The sequence below is a fragment of the Microcaecilia unicolor genome, chromosome 2, assembly GCF_901765095.1.
Source record: "Microcaecilia unicolor chromosome 2, aMicUni1.1, whole genome shotgun sequence".
Taxonomy (NCBI): domain Eukaryota; kingdom Metazoa; phylum Chordata; class Amphibia; order Gymnophiona; family Siphonopidae; genus Microcaecilia; species Microcaecilia unicolor.
Window position 1 is genome coordinate 336463348 of NC_044032.1, and position 24584 is coordinate 336487931.

Below are 24584 nucleotides of genomic sequence, written 5' to 3' on the forward strand. Positions count from 1 at the left end.
CCCTAGTCCTAGTATTTTTGGAAAGTGTAAACAAACAATTAATGTCTACCCGTTCCACTCCACTCATTATTTTATAGACCTCTATCATATCTCCCCTCAGCCGTCTTTTCTCCATATATAGATATAAATATCATGGAATGAAAACTGAATATCACTAAAACAGCTTCAAAAATTGTTGTATCTGGTGGAGCAGCACTAATAAAGGCTGTATTTTGTGCTCATTTTCTACACTGTTCTATACAATAAGTACATAAGTAATGCCACACTGGGAAAAGACCAAGGGTCCATCGAGCCCAGCATCCTGTCCACGACAGCGGCCAATCCAGGCCAAGGGCACCTGGCGAGCTTCCCAAATGTACAAACATTCTATACATGTTATTCCTGGAATTGTGGATTTTTCCCAAGTCCATTTAGTAGTGGTTTATGGACTTGTTCTTTAGGAAACCGTCTAACCCCTTTTTTAAACTCTGCTAAGCTAACCGCCTTTACCACGTTCTCCGGCAACGAATTCCAGAGTTTAATTACGCGCTGGGTGAAGAAAAATTTTCTCCGATTTGTTTTAAATTTACTACACTGTAGTTTCATCACATGCCCCCTAGTCCTAGTATTTTTGGAAAGCGTGAACTGACGCTTCACATCCACCTGTTCCACTCCACTCATTATTTTATATACCTCTATACAATACATTAAACATGGCCAAATTTTGTTGAAGATATCCTGTTTACTGATGGGTTCATCTGTAATCTGCCTTGGGAAGCCTAGTGTTATAAAGATTGGGAGTAAATTAAACTCTCCTTTCAATGAGGCACATGAAATCATACGCTCACCTCATCTCTTTTTGTACAAATAGTGTATTCTGTTTTGAGCTTGTTTCAGGGACAAGTGGTTTTCATAAGTCAAAATAAGAAAAATAAACATTTTCTTTCATGCCGATCTCTCATATATTTAAACACATCTAAATGGGGGCTATAAGTCCCTAATGCAGCCTATTGGTTTTCTTACATTTTGTCCTTGTGATGACTTATAGTGTGCCAAAATTGGAAATACAGTGAGACCGTCCAAAATGTATTAACATTTATTTATTTTATTTGTTGCATTTGTATCCCACATTTTCCCACCTCTTTGCAGGCTCAATTCTGTTTGCATTTGTGTAATAACTGAGAAAATACTGTTCAAAAATGACTTGAAGAAGAAATAAATGTGTATCATGGAGCTGGAAAATGTTGGCACATTTACGCCTATATTTACTAAGAGCTGCTATGGGCGCGTTAACGTTTTTAACACATGTAAATGGTTTACGCATGTTAAATGCTAATGCGCCCATAGAAATGTATAGGCATATTAGCGTTTAATGTGTCTGAAATTTACAGGTGAGTTAAAAACGCTAACTCACCTTAGTAAACATACCCCTTAGACTTACTCTGGGACTTCTGCATGAAGGTATCTCACTTTAATTAATAGTATTGCATTTCACAAACCAAAAGAAGCAAGTTCCTACAAACCATCTTTCTCTTTTGATCTAGGCCCAGGAAACAAAGATTTTAAATGCTCCCAGGTTTCAACCTAATTCATGGTTAATGTGGGATATACACAGTGTGTTTTTACTAGCAAAAAAGGTGCCGGTACTCAAATGTTAGGCCACCTTTCAGGAGTGAGGTGATGACTGATGGACCCATCCCCAATAGCCAGGCCCTCTGCAACCAGTCACAGAATCTATGACAAGATAGAATTGGGGTGTAGAGCCTGAGCTCTTTCATTAAAACTTGGGGTCCATGGGTCAATTTTAGCAGACAGTGGAAAAGGTGCCAGTACTCAGTACCCCCAAGTATCCCCTCAAAAAAAGCCCTGGATATACATGTCATAAATCAATAGATAGATAGAAACTGTGAATGTTGAGCACCTGATTCTCATAACATGATGTCTGTTTGAGTAGCCCTTTACCAGGAGGAAAAAAATCTCTGCAGGAATATAACACATGTGATACAGTGTAACTGGCCCCTCCAAATGACACACTGATTACCATTTATAATAAATTACTATTCTACCTATGAAAAGTTATTCCGCTATTATACTTCCTCTGTGTACATCGGTATGCTGCACAAGCTAACAGAAATATAAGTGACTCAGATTAAATAAAAATGCTACCAACAATAAAGAACAACAGCATGGATGCAGCGGCTCCTCCTAGGTTTGTTTGCTAACGATGGCTGCGGGACTCGCGGGAGGAAGGGAAAACAGTGACCTAAGTGGCTTCAAACTTAATGACGTCATGGAGACGCCTGCTTTCAATCAAACCTCTGACATCCCTCTGGGAAGCTCCGCCTCCGCTTTGTGATGTCATCATTCTGTGCCTTGTAGAAGGTGGAGGCCGGAGGAGTTTTTTTTTCCCTTCCTTTCCAATGCTTTGCAGCTGAGCTACGACTCGAAATCTGTTCTTCCTTCTTCCCAATATTTTAAGACAGAAATTCTCGGCTCATCACCCAAAACCAGACAAAGAGCCCCTAATTCTTTTCTAATCCTGCAAACAAGAAGCAGAGAGGGAAATGACTGCAGGAGTTGCTACTCAGGTAGGAGATTCCCCCAACTTCCTATCTTTTCTTTGCAGACACTGCTGCAGATGTGTAACGTGGGGCAGTGTAACGTCAGGAACCTGGGCCTGAGGAAAAGCACTTTGGTGGGGCTCTACTGAGGGGAGGGAGAGAGATCTGGAGTCTCACAAAGGGAGATTTTGGTGTCCCAGGTTTTTTTTTTGTGTTTTGTTACATTTGTACCCCACGCTTTCCCACTCTTGGCAGGCTCAATGCGGCTTACATGAGGCAATGCAGGGTTAAGTGACTTGCCCAGAGTCACAAGGAGCTGCCTGTGCCTGAAGTGGGAATCGAACTCCGTTCCTCAGTTCCCCAGGACCAAAGTCCACCACCCCAACCTGTGTCTAACTGGTTTCTAGTTGCTATTATCCTGCTCTGTGACTGGAATTATATCTCTCTACCATGTTTAACCCCAGCACTAGGAGGTCTTCTGAAATATAACTGTGCTCTGTACATTTTTTCTAGCAAAAAAGGTGCCGGTAGTCAAATGCTAAGCCACCATTCAGGGGTGGGGTGATCACTGTGGGACCCAGGGTTGCCAGGTAGAAATTTTTTTTCCAGCCCAATCCGGGCCAGAAACCAGCCCAAAACCCGCCCAAACACAAACCCCGCCCCTGACACCCCCACCCCCGCGTCACCGGCCCCGCCCCCGCCGTCACCGGCCCCGCCCCCGCCGTCACCGGCCCCGCCTCCCACGTCATCGGGCCCGCCTCCCCGTCATCAGCCCCGCCTCCCACGTCATCGGGCCCGCCTCCCCGTCATCGGCCCCGCCTCCCCGTCATCGGCCCCGCCTCCCACATCATCGGCCCCGCCTCTCACGTCATCGGCCCCGCCTCCCACGTCATCGGCCCCGCCCAAAACGTCACTAACCCCGCCCAAAAACGTCACTAACCCCGCCCCCCGCGGCCGAAAAAAATCAAAAAGCCGCCCAAAAAGCCGCCCGGAAGCCTTAAAAACCGCCCAAAAAACCGCAACCCGCCGCGGGCAAAAATTTCCCGCGGCGGGGCGCGGAAAACCGCCCAATTGGGCGGTAAAACCGCCCACCTGGCAACACTGGTGGGACCCACCCAACAATAGCTAGGCCCCCTGCAACCAGTCACATAATCAATGACAAGGCAGAATTGGTGTGTAGAGCCTGAGTTCTTTCATTAAAACTTGGGGTCTTTGGGTCAAATTTAGCAGACAATGGAAAAGGTGCCGGTACTCAGTATCCCCGCAAAAAAAGACCTGGTGCTGTGAGACTAAATGTTATGCAAGGGCAGGGGGGGGCATTAATTTCACATCATCTCTGTCCACCCCGCCCGCCCGCTGGTGTTAAATCCTACCTTTGTTGGCTGTGATGCTCAAGCCCCACCAGCCGAAGCAGTCTGCTGCCTCAGCTCTTCTTCGCTATTCAAACTGCCTGGGATAAGCTGTCTGAAGAGCGCAGAAGTTGGTGGCATGCTTCAGCTGCTGATGCTGGCACTCTTGCGCATGCTCAGTTCATGCAGCTGAACTTACCGTGCACGGGAGTTCCAGTGTTGGCAGCTGAAGCACACCACTGACTTCTTTGCTGCTCAGGCAACCCCTCCACCCATTCCACAGGTGCCACAATTTTGGAGGGGGCCTGAGCACAAAGTGAGGGGGGCATAGACCCTCGAGGACCCCTCGTGGCTATGTCACTGGTGTTATGTAATTATGAAATATATATTTTAGCAAACTTTCCCCTGCACCGCGATAAGCACCTTTGAAGGAGTAAACAAACGTGGACAAAGGGGAGCCGGTTGATATTGTGTATCTGGATTTTCAAAAGGCGTTTGACAAGGTATCTCATGAAAGGTTACAGAGGAAATTGGAGGGTCATGGGATTGGAGGAAATGTCCTATTGTGGATTAAAAACTGGTTGAAGGATAGGAAACAGAGAGTGGGGTTAAATGGGCAGTATTCACAATGGAGAAGGGTAGTTAGTGGGGTTCCTCAGTGGTCTTTGCTAGGACCGCTGCTTTTTAATATATTTATAAATGATTTAGAGATGGGAGTAACTAGCGAGGTAATTAAATTTGCTGATGACACAAAGTTATTCACAGTCGTTAACTCTCGACAGGATTGTGAAAAATTACAGAAGGACCTTATGAGACTGGGAGACTGGGCGGCTAATGGCAGATGACGTTTAATGTGAGCAAGTGCAAGGTGATGCATGTGGGAAAAAAGAACCCGAATTATAGTTACGTCATGCAAGGTTCCACGTTAGGAGTTACAGACCAAGAAAGGGATCTATGTGTCGTCGTCGATAATACACTGAAACCTTCTGCTCAGTGTGCTGCTGCGGCTAGGAAAGCGAATAGAATGTTGGGTATTATTAGGAAAGGTATGGAAAACAGGTGTGAGGATGTTATAATGCCGTTGTATCGCTCCATGGTGCGACCGCACCTTGAGTATTGTGTCCAATTCTGGTCGCCGCATCTCAAGAAAGATATAGTAGAATTGGAAAAGGTGCAGTGAAGGGCGACTAAAATGATAGCGGGGATGGGACAACTTCCCTATGAAGAAAGCCTATGGAGGCTTGGACTTTTCAGCTTGGAGAAGAGACGGCTGAGGGGAGACATGATAGAGATATATAAAATAATGAGTGGAGTGGAACAGGTGGATGTGAAGCGTCTGTTCACGCTTTCCAAAAATACTAGGACTAGGGGGCATGCGATGAAACTACAGTGTAGTAAATTTAAAACAAATCTGAGAAAATGCTTCTTCACCCAACGCATAATTAAACTCTGGAATTCGTTGCCGGAGAACGTGGTGAAGGCGGTTAGCTTGGCAGAGTTTAAAAAGGGGTTAGACAGTTTCCTAAAGGACAAGTCCATAAACCACTACTAAATGGGCTTGGGAAAAATCCACAATTCCAGTAATAACATGTATAGAATGTTTGTACGTTTGTGAATCTTGCCCGGTGCCCTTGGCCTGGATTGGCCGCTGTCATGGACAGGATGCTGGGCTCGATGGACCCTTTGGTCTTTTCTCAGTGTGGCATTACTTATGTACTGACAAATCTCCTGATGGATCTGATAAAAGGATGCTGAGTATGATTCTGGTTTGTATTTCAGATGCAGGTGAAATTTGACGACATAGCTGTCTCATTCTCACAGGAGGAGTGGAAGTATTTAGATGAAGAGCAGAAGGAGCTCTACAGGGAGGTGATGAAGGAGAATTATCAGATTCTGATTTCACTGGGTAAGAGATAATTTTACATATTTATTAGTATTGAGGCATCATTGTAAAGACAATTCTGGGTATGACTTTCTCATTGTATGATTTGGTGAGAAAATGAATAAGTGCTGCAGTGATCACTTTACATCGTCTCAGCAGTGCTCATATTGGTGTCTGAGCAGAGCTGAGAATGGGGTTCATCTGATTCAGAGGTAATGAACACCAGGTGATATGGGACTGAACACATAATGGATGGAGTGGATGTTCAAGATTACACCTTTATGACTTTCCAGTAGCTTTTTCAATACAGCTCTCTGTTTTTTGGTGCCAGAGGTATAACTGTCTCTCTAGTGATAATGCCTACAGCATAACATCCTCGTCCCTCTTTCTCTCCCCCTCCACTCCTTCAATGCATCTTTCATTTACTGCCATACTTCACTGCTTATCTTATATCCCCGTTTTCTTAGTGCTTTTTGCCCTGCATTCCCCTCTTTCTTTCCCTCCACTTCTTCTCCAGCAGCATTCCTGTTCCTATCTCATACAGTACCTGAAATTATTGACTGGTGGTTCTTCCAGAACAGATTTGAGAGCCACTGTAAACCTTCAACTACAGGATCTCCTTTAATACTGAAAAAAGATATAGTGCAATTAGAAAAGGTACAGCGAAGGGCGATGAAAATGATAAAGGACTTGGGACGACTTCCCTTTGAGGAAAGGCTAAAGCAGCTAGGGCTCTTCAGCTTGGAGAAAAGATGGCTGAGGGGAGCTATGATAAATTGAGTAGAGTGGAACGGGTAGATGTGAATCTCTTGTTACTCTTTCCAAAACTACTAGGACTAAGGAGCACTCAATGAAGCTAAAAAGTAGTAAATTTAGTTTTCATATTTTTTTGATGAGAAAACATAACCATGCTTGTTCATCAATTGTCAAGCCTTACATAATGAAAAACAAACTTAATACAGACATGATAAATTCCATTAGCATCTTCCGTTGTCAGACTTCTAATTTTTACCCCCTCCCTCCTTCCCCTTCCCTACGATCTAGGTGATGTGTGTGTGGTCTCACAAGTGTATACCCCCATACTTTATCCCAATCACAATGTATTAAGGCTGAGGCTTCTTCCTCTCTGAGTTAAGATTCCCAACAAACTCCCCCAAATCTTAAGAAAACGCGCCTTACGTCGGCATGAACCTTTTGTCTCTCTTGCTTCCCATGCCATTAGCTGATGCACCTGATTGTGCCAGTGCCAAAATTCAGGAGAATCTGCCGAGGTCCACTACTGCAATATACATTTCCTTGCCACCGGGCAAAGTTTACGACACAGTAGTGTTCCCTCCGCACATAAACCCCCGAATGCACCCGGACAATCCAGTATCAATTGGAGCGGAAAACCTACTATCCTACGTGACAGTAATGAGGACAGGAAAGCTACCACCCTCCTCCAATAGCTCTGTACCTATATGCATTCCCAAAATGCATGATAAAAGGTATTCTCCATTAAGTTACATTTCAAACAAGTTGGCGTATTAACCCCTCCCGCTCTGAACAATTGAACTTGAGTGAAATATGCTCTGTGTATTATCCTAAAAGCATATTCCCGATACCTTGCTCCACTGATTAATTTAGGAATACCCTTAAGGTGAGCTTCGATGTTTCAGTCAGATCTGTGCCCATATCTGCCTCCCATCTCTGACGAAGCTGAGCCAGCCCCACCCTCGGAATCAAAATCCACAATTTCTTCTGAATGCATGAAATTGATGGAGTGTCCTCTGAAACCTCATCGAAAAAAAACTTGATTTTCTCCCCCAACTGGAATTTGAGCACCTCCCCATCCAGCGACTGAATATAATGCTTTATCTGGTGGTAAGCAAAAACATCCCCCCCAACCACCAACATCAGAAGGTATTAGTTGACTTAATGGTTTAAGTTTCCCTTCTATGTCCAATATTGTCATTGAACAGGTGTAAGCCAATCTCTCCCAACGTATAAAAGCTGGATTTTCCAACCCTGGTGAGAACATCAGATTCCCTCTAATAGCTAGTAATTCTGACTTGCTCGGGTCACCCCCCAACTTCTTCCCCAAAACGCTCCATGTTTCCCATAAAGGCGATAAAAGTACACAATTCCTAAATGATTTTGGCAACGAGGTTCTATCTGCATGCAGCAGAGCAATCAAATTATAGGGATTTAAGCTTCCTCCAGCCCTCTGGGAGTATGAAAGCTCAATGAAAAGACCCAATCTCTAACCAATCTCAAGAAGCATGCAATATTATATTTTAAATTAGGAAGGCCCAATCCCCCTTGATTCCAACCCCCCAACAAAAACTTTAACTGAAGCTTAGCCTTTTTCGCCCAACAAAATCACACTAAATGGTAGAACTGCTTAATGTCTTTCTTAATTAGCCGTAACGGCAAAGTCTGCAGGACATATAACCATCTATGCAGACTCACCATTCGAATAAGACAGATGCGACCCACTAAATCACCACCAATTTATTTATTTATTTGTGGCATTTATACCCCGCTCGATAGCAGGTTCAGTGCGGCTTACAAAGTACGGTACAAAGTATCACGGAGATAATACAGGTATGGAAACAATGTATCACAGAGATGACATAATTACATAGAGTGGGTTCAGTGTGGCTTACAAAGTATGGTACAAAGTATCACAGAGATGATACATTATGGTACAAGTATCACAGAGATGATACAAAGTATGGAACAAAGTGTTGCAAAGATGACATAATTACATAGAGTGGAACAATAATAAGAGATGTGGGGAAGGGATTGGGGTGTGGGTAATACTAATGGTGTGGAATTATGAGTGGAATTATATTTGAGAATTAGGACGGGTCTTTTGGGTAGGCTTGTTTGAAGAGGTAAGTCTTCAGCAGTTTTCGGAAGGGTAGGTGTTCAGTGGTTTTTTGGATGTGTTGAGGTATGGCGTTCCAGAGTTGGCTGCCTATGACAGAGAAGTTGAATGCGTAGTAGGTTTTGTATTTGAGGCGTTTGCAGTTAGGAAGATGAAGATTGAGATATGTTCTAGATGTTCTGGTCCAGTTCCTGGCTGGAAGATCGATCAGGTTGGACATGTAGCTTGGAGATTCGCCATTGAGGATCTTGCGGATCATTCTGTGGGCTTTGAAGTTGATACGTTCCTTGATTGGGAGCCAGTGAAGTTTTTCACGAAGTGGTGTTGCGCTTTCGAATCGTGATTTGCCAAAAATTAGTCTAGCTGCTGTGTTTTGGGTTTTTTCATGCAGTTTGGAGTTTTTTCATGATTTGGGCTTGGCATCCGATGAAGATGCTGTTGCAGTAGTCGGCATGGGTTAGCACTGTGGATTGTACTAGATTTTGGAAAGTTTTCTGTGGAAGGTATGGCTTCACTCTTTTCAGAACCCATATCATGTTGAACATCCTTCGTCGTGGCTTTTGCATGAGTTTCTAAAGTTAAGTGTTTGTCTAATGTTACTCCTAGGATTTTTAGATTGTCAGATATTGGGATTGTAACGTCGGGGGTGTTCAGGGTGGTTGGGAGCTGAGTAGCGTGTTGTGATGAAAGGATTAGGCATTGAGTTTTTTCTTTATTCAGTTTCATCTTGAAAGCGTTGGCCCAGGATGCTAGGGTGTTCATGGCAGTGATTGTTTTCTCTGAGATTTCTGTAAGAGTGGATTTGAAAGGGATGAATATTGTGACGTCATCAGCGTAGATGAAGGGATTTAGGCCAGATTTGGATAGGGATTTGGCCAGAGGAATCATTGTGAGGTTGAAGAGGATCGTGGATAGGGGTGAGCCTTGGGGGACTCTGCATTTTGAGGACCATTGATGAGGTTGATTTGACATGATAAGATCTGGTGGTGATAAAGCTTTTTATCCAGGTAATGATATTTCCGCCGATCCCTAGTTTGTCCAGTAATTTTGTGAGGATGTCATGGTCTACCATATCAAATGCACTGGACAGGTCGAACTGCAGAAGAAGTATTTTGTTGCCGATTGAAATTTCATGTTTGAACTTGGATACCAGGGTGAGTAGTACTGTTTCTGTGCTGTGCTCGGGTCGAAAACCCGATTGTGATTCATATAGTATGGAGAATTTTTGTATGATTCGTTAAGTTGGGAGGTCATTCTATTTTCCATCAGTTTAGTTAGGGATGGAGGCCACAGGTCGATAGTTGGTGATGTCATTTGCTGTTTTTTGGGGGGTTTTCGGAATTGGTGTAAGTAGAATATTGCCGTGTTCAGAGGGGAAGGAGCTTTGTTGGAAGTAGGAAGTTTAGGTGGGTGGCGAGTTCTGTTATGAATCGTTCTGGAGAATTTTTCATCAGGTAATTGGGGCATGGATCCAGGTGGTAGTGAGACTTGGAGAGTTTGGATAGTGCTGAGGAGATTTCCTTGGTGCTGAGGGGAGCGAAATTTGTCCAGTAGCGATCTGCCGGGATCTCTTCGGAGTCAGGGTCCAGTTCGTCCAGGAAAGTGTCAATGTTGGTATCGTCATGTGGAATTGTATTGCATAGATTAGTGATGTTATCGTTGAAGTATTTGGCCATCTGGTCAGCAGATGGATAATTTGAGGGTGAAGTTGTTACTGGGTTCGTGTTGAGAAGATTCTTTATGATTGTATATTGTTTTTTTATGTCTGTTCCAGTGGCTCTGATTTGTTTTGTGTAATATGCTCTTTTGGTTCGTTTAATGTCATTCTTGTATTTCTTTTGTATTTGTTTCCACGCATTAAGGGTGCTGTCACTTTTTGATTTGCTCCAGGCCTTTTCTAATTTCCTGGTTTCTTTCTTTAGTTTTTTTAGATCCTCGTTGAACCACGGCGAGGTTTTTTTCTTTGTTTAGGGTTTTGGAGTGTAATGGAGCAATTTCATCTAGAATGAGTTTGCATCTGTGGTCCCAATCTGTAAGGAAGTGGTTTGAGTTTGGGTCTATCGACCAATTGTTTTCGTAGATAAGTTGCCAGAAGGTGTCCTTTTCGACCCGTCCTCTGGTTTTAATTGTTGTGGGTTCCGGTGGTTTGGGTTGATCTTTTTTTTGCCAATGTACAGATAAGGTTGCTTTGTGGTGGTCGGACCAGGGAGAGGCGGCCCAATGGATATCAGATAATAGGAAGTTTTGGTCTTTAGAGTGTTTGTGTGATGATATTGAGTGAGTGGCCTTTATTGTGGGTTGGTACTATTGGAGGAAGGTTGAAATCACATAGTTGGAGGAAGTCTATACAATCCCGGGTGTGGGCAGAGGTGGAGTCTTCTAAATGGAGGTTTAGGTCTCCAAGTAGTAATATATTGGGGTTGTTGACGCATGCATTTGATACAAAGTCCATGAATATGGTTTGGTTGTGGTTCCAGTTATTGGGAGGTCTGTAGAACAGTATGCAGGTTAAATGTTCCTATAGCATGGGGTTGTATAGTTTTATAGAGGCGACTTCGAGTTCAGATGAGATGGACTCTGAGGTAGGTTCTGTGGAGAAGTGAGATCTGTAGATGAGTGCGATTCTTCCTCCTCTTTTGTTTTTTCTAGGCCAGTGTGATATTTTATAGCCCGGGGGACATAGATTATTTATGATAGGTCGTCTGGTTGACGTATCCAGGTTTCTGTGATGAAAAGTAGATCGAGGTTCTCTGATGTGATCCAGTCTGTGATGATTTCGCTTTTATTTACCACTGATCTTGCATTAATATACCCTATTTAGACAGAGTGAAGTGGATCGATGGTGTGGGGGATGGGCGGATTTTGATAAATTTTCTTGTTTTTTGTGTTTTGGTGTTGTGGGTTTTTTTTTTTTCCTGTTTTTGAGGGTGGTAAAGACGTTGGAAGGTTTCTGAGGATGTTGGTTTGTAAGGGAGTGGGTATTGTGTGGATGTTTGGGTAGTATTGGAGGGATGGTGTCATGGTAAATTCAGTTGAAGGGTTTGTGAGGGTTGTATGCGATGTATTGATTGAGTGGATTGTGAATTTTATTAGCAGGGTGATCATGCTGGTGAAATATTTAGGTTGGATGGGGGTGGATGTGTATGGTGGGACAAACATAACAATATATCAGCATACAAATAGATAAATAATTACATTTTAAACTACTAAAATATGCTAATAAGGTAGTCCGGTGGTCCAACTCACAGTCTGTTCTGGTCCAACTCATAGGAGTCCCCATGCTCAGCTCTCCATCTGCTCTCAGTCCTCTGGGTCTCCTCGATCCTCGTCAGGAGCTGGTCCGTGAGGAGTCTGGGTCGCTCAGCTCTCGCCTGAGTCTGTAGTTTTTTTTCGGAGTGTTTTTCCCTGTTCTTTCTCTGTTCTTCCCTCCTCTCCCACTGATGGCTGCTGTAAGGATTCCTGGACTCCTGTTACCTTCTGCAGTATCTGTGGTTGTGTGTATTAAAAAGCAGTAACTTTTAATAAGTACAAACGATAGAGGTCCTGGTTCTTAATCTACTTCTCACACTTGCGTGCCGTCGCATATTCCTCCCCTCGCTCGGCGTTCTCACTCCATAATTGCATATGCAGCACTTCTCGCAGCGTTGCTCTCTCTCTGTCTTGCCTTCGTCTAGTTAGCACCTCCCGTATTCCGTGGGGGCTAATTTGGCTCTTGGCGACACCCGCAAGGCTAGCTGTGCTGTGTCCGGCGCTCTCACTCCCCAGTCGCGTGCGCTTCTATGGGCCGGATGGAGCCGTCTAAAACGTGTGTTCGCTGGGAGAATTGTCTTCCGCCTCACGCCTTCGTCCGCCCGCTCTCCCCGTGGATCGCTCTCTCGTACGCTCACCTCCTGGACAGGATTACCGCTGAGACTCACCGCTTCCCGACTCACAGACGAGCCAGCTGTTCGTGGGTGTGGGCCTCGTTACACGTGCAGCGGTGGTCAGGCCTCCTCTGCCCTTCAGTGGTGGCTGATGATGGGGAGGGCGTCTTCTGAAATTCGCCGCAATGTGCTGTCGGGTGTGGTCGTCGGTGCTCGATCGACAAGGCTGGGTGAGTGTGTATGATGTGGTCGTTTATAGCCGTGCTGCTTGCTGGTGGTCGCGTGAAGGTGCGGGTGGCTCGCAGGAGTGGCCCGGGATGTCCTGGGCTTGTTTAAGTCCCTGTTTTTCGTCTGCCTGGTGGTTTCTCGGTCGGAGTCTGCAGCACCCGGTTATTGATTGCTGTCCTCCGTGATTGTTGGCCGTAACTCCGTCGGAATCTCCTGATAATCAGCCGATTCCGCTCTGGGTCTACGGAGCACACTGCTACCGTGACCGTCTAGTCGGCCACTCCATGCGCTCCATGATTCCAATTGCACTCCATGATTCCGATTGCACTCCATGATTCCAATTGCCTTTCCGTCTGGCCCAACAGCCAATTAACATTTAATCTATATAAAGCTTCCGTTTGGGCCGTCAAGATGATCCCTAGGTATCGAAAGGAGTTATCCGCCCACCTCAAAGGGAAGTCCCCTGACCAGAGAAACCGAGTGTTCGGTGTTACTGCCAATGCTTCTGATTTGTCCAGATTTAGCTTAAATCCCGAGTAGTCTCCAAATTCCCTAAAAAGTTCTAAAAGAGCTTCCAGTGACGCCCGAGGTTTAGTAAGAATCACTAGCAAATCGTCAGCAAATGCCGTGATTTTAAACTCCAACCTCCCAATCTGTACTCCACCAATAGCCTGACGAGCTTATCTCGAATCATGGGGTCTTAGTAAAGTGCAAAAAGCAAAGGTGACAGCGGGCATCCTTGCCTAGTCCCCCGACTGATCTCAAAATCCTCCGAACACTTCCCATTAACCATTACCCTAGCTCGGGGCGATGAATACAAGGCCTGAATCGCTTGCACAAACCAGCCCTTGAATCCATAAGTATCTAAAGTGGTGAACAAGAAGGGCCACTCAACACGATCAAACGCCTTTTCGGCATCAAAACTGATCAATATTGATTGTTCCGGAGACATCTTTAATCTCTCCAAAGAGGTCAGGATGCTGCGCAGGTTCTTAGCTACAGATCGACCTTGAATGAAACCCACTTGTGCCTCATGAACAAGTTGCGGCAATACCCACCTTAATCTATTGGCCAATATTTTTGCAAATAGTTTTACTTCATGATTCAAAAGGGAAATAGGGCGATATGAAGACAACAACATTCCGTCTCGTTTTGGTTTCGGTAGCACTATTATTTGGGCTAAATTAAGGCGAGCCGGCAGACACCCACTTCTACCCATTCATTAAATGCCTTAGTCAATGAGGGAACTATAGAGTCTCCCATCAGTTTATAAAACTCATATGACAGTTTTATACCCATCTGGACTGGGCGCCTTCCCCAATTGACTTCGGCTAATATCCCAAATAACTTCGTCACAGCTGATAGGGGCATTTAAGCGTTTACACTCTTTTTGTTTCAGTAATGGGGTCGCTAAGCTTTTCAAATACAGATCACCCTGGAGACCCTCTTTCTCCCCTGCGCTATAAAGTTTTTGGAAATAGGACTGAAAGGCTCCCGTATTTTCTGATCCGTGTGAAGTAACCTCCCATCCCGGCCTTTAATAGCCACTATATGTCTTGAAACATATCGTGGCGCTATTAGTTTAGCTAGGAACTTACCCCCCCCCTTGTTCCCATGTTTATATAAGTGAAATCAGAAGTACACCTGAAATTTAACCACCCTCTCATGCAACAAAGAATTCAAGGCTGTTTGTACCGAAATTAATTCCTGTCTCACTCTAGGATTCGTGGTCCTACCAAATTGTTTCCGCAGACCTGCTAACTGCTTCTCCAGATGCATGATTTCACTGTCACGGACCTTTTTATAATGTCTGGCATAACTAATAATCTCTCCTCTTAATACAGCTTTCGCTGCCTCCCAATATAATGAAGCATCCCTTAACGAACCCTCATTAAAATGCCTATATTCCTCCCATTTTGCTAGTAAAAACTCCCGAAATTTATCATCCTTAAAAAGATAAGTGGGAAATGACCATCCCCTGACCTCATTTTCAGTGACTTCTACTTGCCAAGTCATCCATACTGCTGCGTGATCCGAAATCACACAAGGACCAGTGACCGCCTCACTGATACTTGTAAAAGCCATACGTGAAATCAGCAAGTAATCAATCCTTGAATGTGTATTATGGGCTCTTGATTGGTGGGTTTATTCCCTTTCCATTGGGTGTAGTGTACCCCATACATCTATAAGATCTAAGATAGAGCACAAGTCTGGCAATCCTCTAGTGCTCCTATTCCCCGACTCAGAAGAAGGATGGGACCTATCAACCTGCGGGTCCCATGTCATATTAAAAGCTCCCCCCAACATCACAGGGACTGACTCTATTTTGGTGAGAATCAAGACTAATCTTTTATAAAATTTGAGGTCTAGCGTGTTCGGGGCATAGGTACTACCCAATACTATCTGTTGCCTAGCGATCGTGACATTACAAAAAATAAAGCGGCCTCCCAGATCTTTGATTAGATTGTGTAGCTTCCTCGGCAGTGGGATGAAAAGGGGTGGGGGGGGTGGCTATCCTTTTAGGAAGAGAGTAGCATCACAAATTCACAATCTCCCACCCACCATCTAACCAACTTTACATGCTCCAAATCAGAGAGGTGTGTTTCCTTCAAAAGAACATCTGCCCTAATTCTCTGGAGATAATGCAGAATTTTTGATCTTTTAATGGGTGAGTGAATGCCACCCACGTTCCAGGTAACTATCTTAATCATACCACATAGTTGAAACATAGAGTATCAACCATTGAAAAATTGCATTCAATGAGAGGAGCCATCCCAGCCTCTGACCCCTCCCCTCCAAATTCATCAATCTCTGCATTTGCCCATATGCAATAAACAAAGTGTTAACACCATTCACCTTCACCTAGACCCTCAACACACACACACCCCCAGCAGAAAACCCTCCCTTCTGACCCTCCCCCCTCTCGTCCCCCCCCCCACAGATGCTTCTGTAAAGAAAGCCGTCAAGAATCAACACTTACCCAACCGCTCCCCTTAACCCCATTTCCATACAGCGTGCTCTTTAGTGACCCCCATAAACCATTCTTGCCATTTCAAACACCCACATCCAGACTCGCACACTTCCTGATCTTTCCGTTCCCTCCCCTGGTGCTTCAGCAGATCACTTAATATTTGAAAAACACCATCAATTCCCATGGGCCCTAAATACTGTTCTCCCACGTTTCCCTCATGTCTAGAAACCGCTACAGTAAATAAAACTTTTAACTTAAGTCCAACAATAACGTGCAACATCTCTATTACATTCGCAGTAAAATCTCTTGTATCTTCTTAATAATTGAACTCAAGTATAGATTACAAAGACGCTTCAAGAGAAATCACAAATATCAAAATGTCACAGCATAGACTTTGGATTTAGAGTTTTGCTGTTTTTTTATTTATTCTCGTACATAGTAGTCATTTGGGGGGCAATTCTGTAACCTAGACACTAACATTTATACATGTGTTACTATTAATGTAGAATACTAGCACGTACGTGCACATATGCACGTACATTCCAGTATTTCACCTAAGTGCTATTCTATGAATATACACATGTCTTACATAGAAAATATTTGCAAGGAGGCCAGGGGTAGAGCTCCCACTTGCATGTAACTTATACATTAGGCTCATGGTGTCTCTAGAATTAAGCAACTCTGGCTGTTGTAAGTGGTTGCATCTAAATGCTATGTACATATATAACCGGTTAAGCTAGTATTCTGCAAAGGTAAGCAAGCACCTACTTTGTTTATCGAATAAGCTCCTACCAAGCACCTTGTTACTGAATTGCTCTGGTTGGGGAGGCCCCACCTGGAGTATTGTGTTCAGTTTTGGAGGCCATATCTTGCTAAGGATGTAAAAAGAATTGAAGCGGTGCAAAGAAAAGCTACGAGAATGGTATGGGATTTGCGTTACAAGACGTATGAGGAGAGCCTTGCTGACCTGAACATGTATACCGTGGAGGAAAGGAGAAACAGGGGTGATATGATACAGACGTTCAAATATTTGAAAGGTATTAATCCGCAAATGAACCTTTTCCGTAGATGGGAAGGCGGTAGAACTGGACATGAAATGATATTGAAGGGGGGCCGACTCAAGAAAAATGTCAGGAAGTATTTTTTCACGGAGAGAGTGATGGATACTTGGAATGCCCTCCTGTGGGAGGTGGTGGAGATGAAAACGGTAACGGAATTCAAACGTGTGGGATAAACATAAAGGAATCCTGTTCAGAAGGAATGGATCCTCAGAAGCTTAGCTGAGATTGGGTGGTGGAGCCGGTGGTAGGAGGCGGGGCTGGTGGTTGGGAGGCGGGGCTAGTGCTGGGCAGACTTCTACGGTCTGTGCCCTGAAAATGGCAGATACAAATCAAGCTAAGGTACACACAAAAAGTAGCACATATGAGTTTATCTTGTTGGGCAGACTGGATGGACCGTGCAGGTCTTTTTCTGCCGTCATCTACTATGTTACTATGTTACTATCGGGATCCAATGAAGACTTTGTAGGGGCAGAGTAACCCTGTCAAATTTTGATGCATGGCGTATGACACGGGCTGCTATGTTCTGGATGGTTTGAAGACGTTTCAAGCTAGTTTTTGTAATACTATGCCATACTTTGTATTGTTATTTGAATATTTTTACAGCTGTAATTGTCTATTGCTTATGTTTGATTTATTATTACTGTACACCGCCTTGAGTGAATTCTTTTAAAAAGGTGGTAAATAAATCCTAATAAATACAAACCTTGAAACAATCACATATATTGCCTACGGCACAAGCAGTATGGAGATGGGTCTGCAGGTATCACCATTTTAAGAGTAAGGTCACCCCCTTTTTGGCTATCTGTGATAATCTGAATTTTCCACCAGGTACCATACATGGAGCCTTTCGCAGATGGCGACGTAATGGCCTTGTGTACCTATATCAAGCTTTAACTGCAACGGGGCAACCGAGGTCATTTGAGGATCTACAGGCACAATTTTCCCTCCATTTGACAGACCGCTTCCATTACTGGCAGCTGAGGCACTATATTAAAAGTCAGCCCTGGGAATGTCTTACGGAAGATGTGCAGGAAGAATTATCGTCAGCCTACTCTTTACAATCCCAGGACAGAGTGTCTTTGACAATGCACCACTGACACCTCAGAGATATGACGGAAGAGCCCGACTATGAGACTCTATCTCAGAAATGGAATAAAGATTTGGGCACAAATTTGACACCACGGGACTTGCAAGAGTTTATATACAAGATACACAACTCTTCCAAGATGGTCATGTACAGTGAAATGGAATACAGACTCTTAATGAGAACCCATATCCCCCCAAGGAGGGCATTTCACATGGGAGTTTCCCCAGATGGCGCTTGCCCCAAATGCAGAGCACAGGGAGCGACACTCGGCCACATGTTCTGGTTGTGTCCCAGTATCCAAAGATTCTGGAACTCTCTCACACAGTCGACATCCAAGATGTGGGGGGCAACTTGGAAGAAGGGTCCTCAGATGCTGTTCGGGCAGCCGACGCTGGTGCGTCCCATCCCTACAAGCTTTAAAAGTTTTACTCATAGGGCAACACTAACAGCCAAAAACTGAATGGATTACAAACAAAGTGCCAACCTTGCAGCAGTGGCGTGGCCTGATGATAGAGTATATGAGATTGTAAGCTCTTTGAGCAGGGACTGTCTTTCTTCTATGTTTGTGCAGCGCTGCGTATGCCTTGTAGCGCTATAGAAATGCTAAATAGTAGTAGTAGTAGTAGAGATTTGGAAAGAAAATGGCAGATTGCAAAGGGGACCGGAAATTTACAGAGAGATTTCTATAAGATCTGGACACCATTCTGGCAGACTATTCCCTCATGAGGCAGAGGGCGCATCCTGAACATGTAAATTGGACATTTGGACATCGGAAGTGAATTTCTATGAGAGACTTTCCCTGGGAGTGGGTGGGTAGGGGTGGGTGTAGAGGTGGGAGGGGAGAGGCGATAGGGAGGGGGGCTTTCTAGGTTAGTAGGAAGGATAATAAGCGGCCATGGTGAGAGTAATTCATTGCAAAGCATGGAAGAATGGACAATAGTAGTTTAAGACATAGCTTCCTTTTATAGTTAGCTCTGTGATTTAGGCAGCGGTAGATGGGTTCCTTGATAGGATTAAGATGTCTAGGGGCAAATGTATTCACTGCTATGTTTATTTGAAACTCAAACAAATTGCAAAATAAATAAAAAATAAATACATTTAAAATGAATTCTGGCGGGTCATGTGATGCCACGCTGAAAAGCAGACGTGGACGAGGAGAGCTCCCGGGCCCTGACCGAAAGAACGGCTAACAACAGCTGCAAAAATCGGCAAAGATAGATTTCAGATAGCAGAGATAGGAGGTCGAGACAGAACAACTGCGGGCGCAAGAGATCCGGGTTTCGATGGCATCTAAATCGGGGCAGAAACAAGAGGATAAGCCGAAGGCGGCTGAAACCCACAAAATGGCGGAAGCGGACGGGGGAGGCCCGAGTTCAGTACGCTCCGCATGGGTCACCGAAATAGTATCTGAGGTAACCCAGGCATTAAATCTATTCTTGGATCAAAAATTTCAGAGGATTACAGACAAACTTGAAACGATGGACGGGAAAATGGAGGCACTAAAAGGCGAATTTGCAGCGCCGTACCAAAGACTGTCGGACCTGGAGGACCGAGTGCAGCAAATACATACAAATAAATACAGACAAGGAAACACTACAAGCGAAGGTAAAGGATCTGGAAAACAAACTTGATGACATTGAAAACAGATCCAGAAGAGAGAACCTTCGCTTAGTGGGTTTACCAGAAACCATCATGGATATCGAATTGCGTCCGTTTTTGGAAGAATGTCTCACTAACGCGCTTCAGTTACAATCTACAGCAGGCCCGCTCCGAATTGAACGGGCACATAGACTGGGTCCTAAAAGACAAGGAGACGCTAAGCCGAGAGTAGTTCTTGGTGACTCCATCCCTCATTCTTGGTGATTTTAACATTCACGTTGACAACCCATCCAACTCCTACGCTTCTAAATTCCTCACTCTGATATCCTCCTTTAACCTCTGACTATGCTCTACCACCCCTACTCACCGTGATGGCCATTGTCTCGACCTCGTTCTCTTCTCTTCCTGCTCACCTTCCAATTTCTGCACCTCAGTCCTTCCTATTTCAGATCATCACCTAATCACCCTCACTCTTCATCACCCTCCCCCTCGCCCAACTATAACCACTGCCTTCAGGAATCTCCAAGCTGTCGACCCCCCTACCCTATCCTCTCACATCTCCACTCTCTTCCCTTCCATCTCGTCATCCGAATCTGTCGACACGGCTGTCTCTACCTACAATGAAATTCTCTCCACTGCTTTGGATACCCTAGCACCATCTGTCTCTCGCCCCACTAAGCGCATTAATCCTCAGCCCTGGTTAACCCCTTGCATCCGTTACCTTCGCTCCTGCACCCGTTCTGCTGAACGACTCTGGAGGTAATCTCGCACCCTGTCAGACTTCACCCATTTCAAATTCATGCTATCCTCCTTCCAGTCCTCCCTATTCCTTGCCAAACAGGAATATTATTCTCAATTAACCAATTCTCTTGGCTCCAACCCTCGTCGCCTCTTCGCCACCCTCAACTCCCTACTTAAAGTACCCTCCGCTCCCACCCCCCCCTCTCTCCTCAAACACTAGCTGACTACTTCCGCGATAAAGTGCAGAAGATAAACCTTGAATTCACTTCCAAGCCTTCTCCTCCCTGTGACTTCTTAACCCACTCCCTCAACCAACCTAACCTGGCCTCCTTCTCCTCCTTCCCTGAGATCACCAAAGAGGAAACTGCTCGCCTTCTTTCTTCCTCTAAGTGCACCACCTGTTCCTCTGATCCCATTCCCACCAATCTGCTTACCAACATCTCTCCTACAGTTAACCCCTCAATCTGTCACATCCTCAACCTCTCTCTCTCCACTGCCACTGTCCCTGACACCTTCAAGCACGCTGTAGTCACACCACTTCTCAAAAAACCATCACTTGACCCCACCTGTCCCTCCAACTACCGCCCCATCTCTCTTCTACCCTTCCTCTCCAAATTACTTGAACGTGCTGTCCACAGCCGCTGCCTTGACTTCCTCTCCTCTCAGGCCGTCCTCGACCCGCTTCAATCCGGCTTTCGCCCACTACACTCAACAGAAACAGCACTCTCTAAAGTCTGCAATGACCTGTTCCTTGCCAAATCCAAAGGTCACTATTCCATCCTCATCCTCCTCGACCTATCTGCCGCCTTTGACACCGTCAATCATAATTTACTTCTTGACACACTGTCCTCATTTGGGTTCCAGGGCTCCGTCCTCTCCTGGTTCTCCTCGTATCTTTCCCAACGCACCTTCAGAGTATTTTCTAATGGCTCTTCTTCCACCCCCGTCCGGCTCTCTGTTGGGGTCCCTCAAGGATCTGTCCTTGGACCGCTTCTTTTCTCGATATACACCTCTTCCCTGGGCTCGTTGATCTCATCACATGGTTTCCAGTACCATCTCTATGCTGATGATACCCAGCTTTACCTCTCCACTCCCGACATCACAGTTGAAACCCAGGTCAAAGTTTCGGCCTGCCTTTCAGACATCGCTGCCTGGATGTCCAACCGGCATCTGAAACTGAACATGGCAAAGACTGAGCTCCTTGTCTTTCCACCCAAACCCTCTTCTCCTCTTCCCCCACTTTCTGTCTCTGTTGACAACGCCCTCATCCTCCCCGTCTCTTCAGCCCGCAATCTCGGAGTCATTTTTGACTCCTCCCTCTCCTCTGCCCATGTCCAGCAGACGGCTAAGACCTGTCGCTTCTTCCTCTATAATATTAGCAAAATTCGCCCATTCCTCTCTGAACAGACCACCCGAACCCTCGTCCACTCGCTCGTTACCTCTCGTCTTGACTATTGCAACCTTCTCCTCGCTGGCCTCCCACTTAGCCACCTATCCCCCCTTCAATCTGTTCAAAATTCCGCCGCACGTCTTATCTACCGCGTGAACCGATACTCTCATATCACCCCTCTCCTCAAGTCGCTTCACTGGCTCCCGATCCGCTACCGTATAAAGTTCAAGCTTCTCCTATTGACCTTCAAGTGCACTCAATCTGCAGCCCCCCATTACCTCTCTACCCTCCTCTCCCCATATGTTCCCACCCGTAACCTTCGCTCTCAGGACAAATCACTCCTTTCTGTACCCTTCTCCACCACCGCTAACTCCAGACTCCGCCCCTTCTGCCTCGCATCACCTTATGCCTGGAACAGACTTCCTGAGCCCATACGCCATGCGCCCTCCCTGCCCATTTTCAAGTCCTTACTCAAGGCCCATCTCTTCTCCCTTGCTTTTGGTGCCTAACCACCTTCCCTTTCCTAATACCTACACTGACTACATGGTTTTTACCTTTAGATTGTAAGCTCTCATGAGCAGGGACTGTCTTTCCCCATGTTTAAACTTGTACAGCGCTGCCGTAACCCTGGCAGCGCTATAGAAATGCTAAGTAGTAGTAGTAGTAGTTATTTTCAAGTTGTTGAATTACGTCCACAAGATGGATATCCTTAGAGCGATCAGAGCCAAAGGCCCATTGAAGTACGAAAACAAATCGGTACTCTGCTTTCAAGATTTCTCGATGACAGTTTCATTGCTTAGAAAAGCATACTCACAGATCTGTTCCACATTGCATCAGCGACATGTGCAGTTCGCACTGTCGTACCCAGCTCGTCTTAAGATATTTTCAGATGGAAAAGCTACCTTCTTCGACACACCTGCAGCGGCTCGTGAGTTTCTGAACCAATACGTACCGGCACAACAGGCTGCTGCTGAGTGAGAAGAGCGAAAAGCGGATAAGGTCAGAACTGGGAAGAGTCGCTGGTAAGAGGAATCACTTTACTGGATTAAGAACGATTGGTGCAGAGTGGAAGAGGAAGATGTTCAGCTCTGTTTGAAAGCTGTAAGACCTCTGAATTGGTTTAAAAGAACAAGTTGAGGAAATCACGTGATGCAGTGAGAGGAGGCAGACGTGTTTTCTGCCTCCTGCTCGAGGGTCTCATCCTCAATCCCTTGGAATCGACACTGAAAGACCCAAATTGGCCTGCCCTTTGCTTGGAGTGAAACCTGGTGGAGCGTATGGACAGATATCTCACACCGAAAAGCAGAATGGCTGCAAGAACGGCAAAAAAAGGGGCAGACAGAGCCAAAGTTGCAGAGGACAAGATGGCGGACCAGGGACAGGCCCCGCAGCTTACCTGTACCGAGGCGGCAATAACAGAACTGACTAACGCGGTGGTGCTTGCTTTAGAACCGCACCTGCAACACTTGTCGGAGCAGCTGACCGGTATTTCACAAATCACGACCGAATTGGCCCGGCGGACGGGAGAATTAGAGTGCCGCGTGTCCGATCTGGAAGATGGTGCCCAGGGGAATAGCGCGGAACTGACAAGACTCCAGGAGCTGGTAGTGGAGCAACAAAACAAGTTAGAGGACCTGGAAAACAGGTCTCGTCGAGATAATCTTCGATTCCTGGGCATTCTTGAGACTGTACCGGAGAGATCCCTACGCCGGGTAATGGAGAGGTGGATGAGCCCGATGGTGGCGAGGGATGAAGAGAGGGACCCGGTCAAACTCGAGCGTGCAAATCGCCTGGGAGCGGCTTGAGTCGGTGAAAGGCGCCCTAGAACAGTAATAGCGAAGTTCCTCAACTCGGCTCAGAAAGACGCATTCCTTCAGTATTATCGCCAGCATAAGGAGGACGTTTGCTACGAGGGAGCCCAGGTGCGGGTCTATCAAGACTACTCCGCGGCTCTTGCGGCGAAGCGCCACCGGTTCTCTGAGGTCTGCACTCGTTTGATTGAGAGGAAATACAAGTTTCAAGTTCGTTATCCTACGGTGTTAAAGATTTGGCACAACGGTCAGTGGCGCTCGCATGAGACACCGGAGAGTGCGACGGCCTGCCTCAATGGAGTCCCGGAGCAACAAGAGGCAGGAGAGTGAGCTAGGAGAGGACGTAACAGTGATCGGATTATAGAAGCTGAGCGTATCGCCCTGAGGAGTTGGTAATGACGAGGAAGGACTTGTACTTGGACATTTCTGAGGCACTGTCTTTCTGAGTTCTTTTTTACTGTACCATAAGGGTTTCTTGGGGGTAGCGGGTACGTAGGAGGTGAGTGAGTGTCTGATAGCGTGTAAAGTTAAGTGTGAAGTGCGTTCTGATCGGTGGGGTGAGAAGAGGTGGTGTATGAAAGAGTGAGGTGTGAGGGGATAATAAAGGGAGAGTTCTGTAATATAGGCAGTGGGAATGTTGGGAGAGCTGAGGGTTGTGTGAGGATTCAGGCATGGCCAATGGGCACGAATTGGTTATGAGTGAGGATGGGACTCCTCCTGGTATCATTGCGTGATCACAGACAGGCTTCTCTGTGGCTACATGGAGAAGAATGGTTCTGAGAGGTGTAGGGGTGGGGTTGGGAAATAGGGAGTGGGGGGTTGGACTGTGGGAGGGGGGAAGGGCAGTTGGGTCTCGTGTATTCCATGGTGTCCGATGGGGATTCTAGTGTTGTGTTGTGTGCTGGTGGGGTAAGAGAGATTTGTGTAAGATGTGTCAGGGTTTTGGGCTCTGGGGCGAAGGCTGGGCGCCCGGGAGTTCTGGACCCTCGGAGAGTTTGGGTCTTTGTTAGAGTGAAGATCCGAGATCCTGGCTAAGCTACCGTTGCCTAGAATAATATCCTGGAATGTGTGTGGGATCACGTCTCCTATCAAACGCACAAAAATTTTAGCGGCTCTTCAGCGTCACAATGTCTCCCTGGCCTGTCTACAAGAAACTAAATTATCTGACGTAGAACATTTAAAGTTAAAAC

At 45.7% G+C, this 24584-nt stretch overlaps 1 protein-coding gene across 1 annotated transcript in view; it reads left to right on the forward strand.

Moving 5' to 3' along the window:
* The first annotated feature begins 2345 nt into the window (after positions 1-2345).
* Positions 2346-24584, forward strand: part of LOC115463661 (zinc finger protein OZF-like) — an 89755-nt gene continuing 67516 nt past the window's right edge. Inside the window, exons 1-2 of the mRNA XM_030194367.1 lie at positions 2346-2567; positions 5669-5795. Of these exons, the coding sequence (XP_030050227.1) occupies positions 2544-2567; positions 5669-5795 (151 nt within the window). The 5' untranslated portion in view covers positions 2346-2543. The remainder of the gene's footprint in view (positions 2568-5668; positions 5796-24584) is intronic.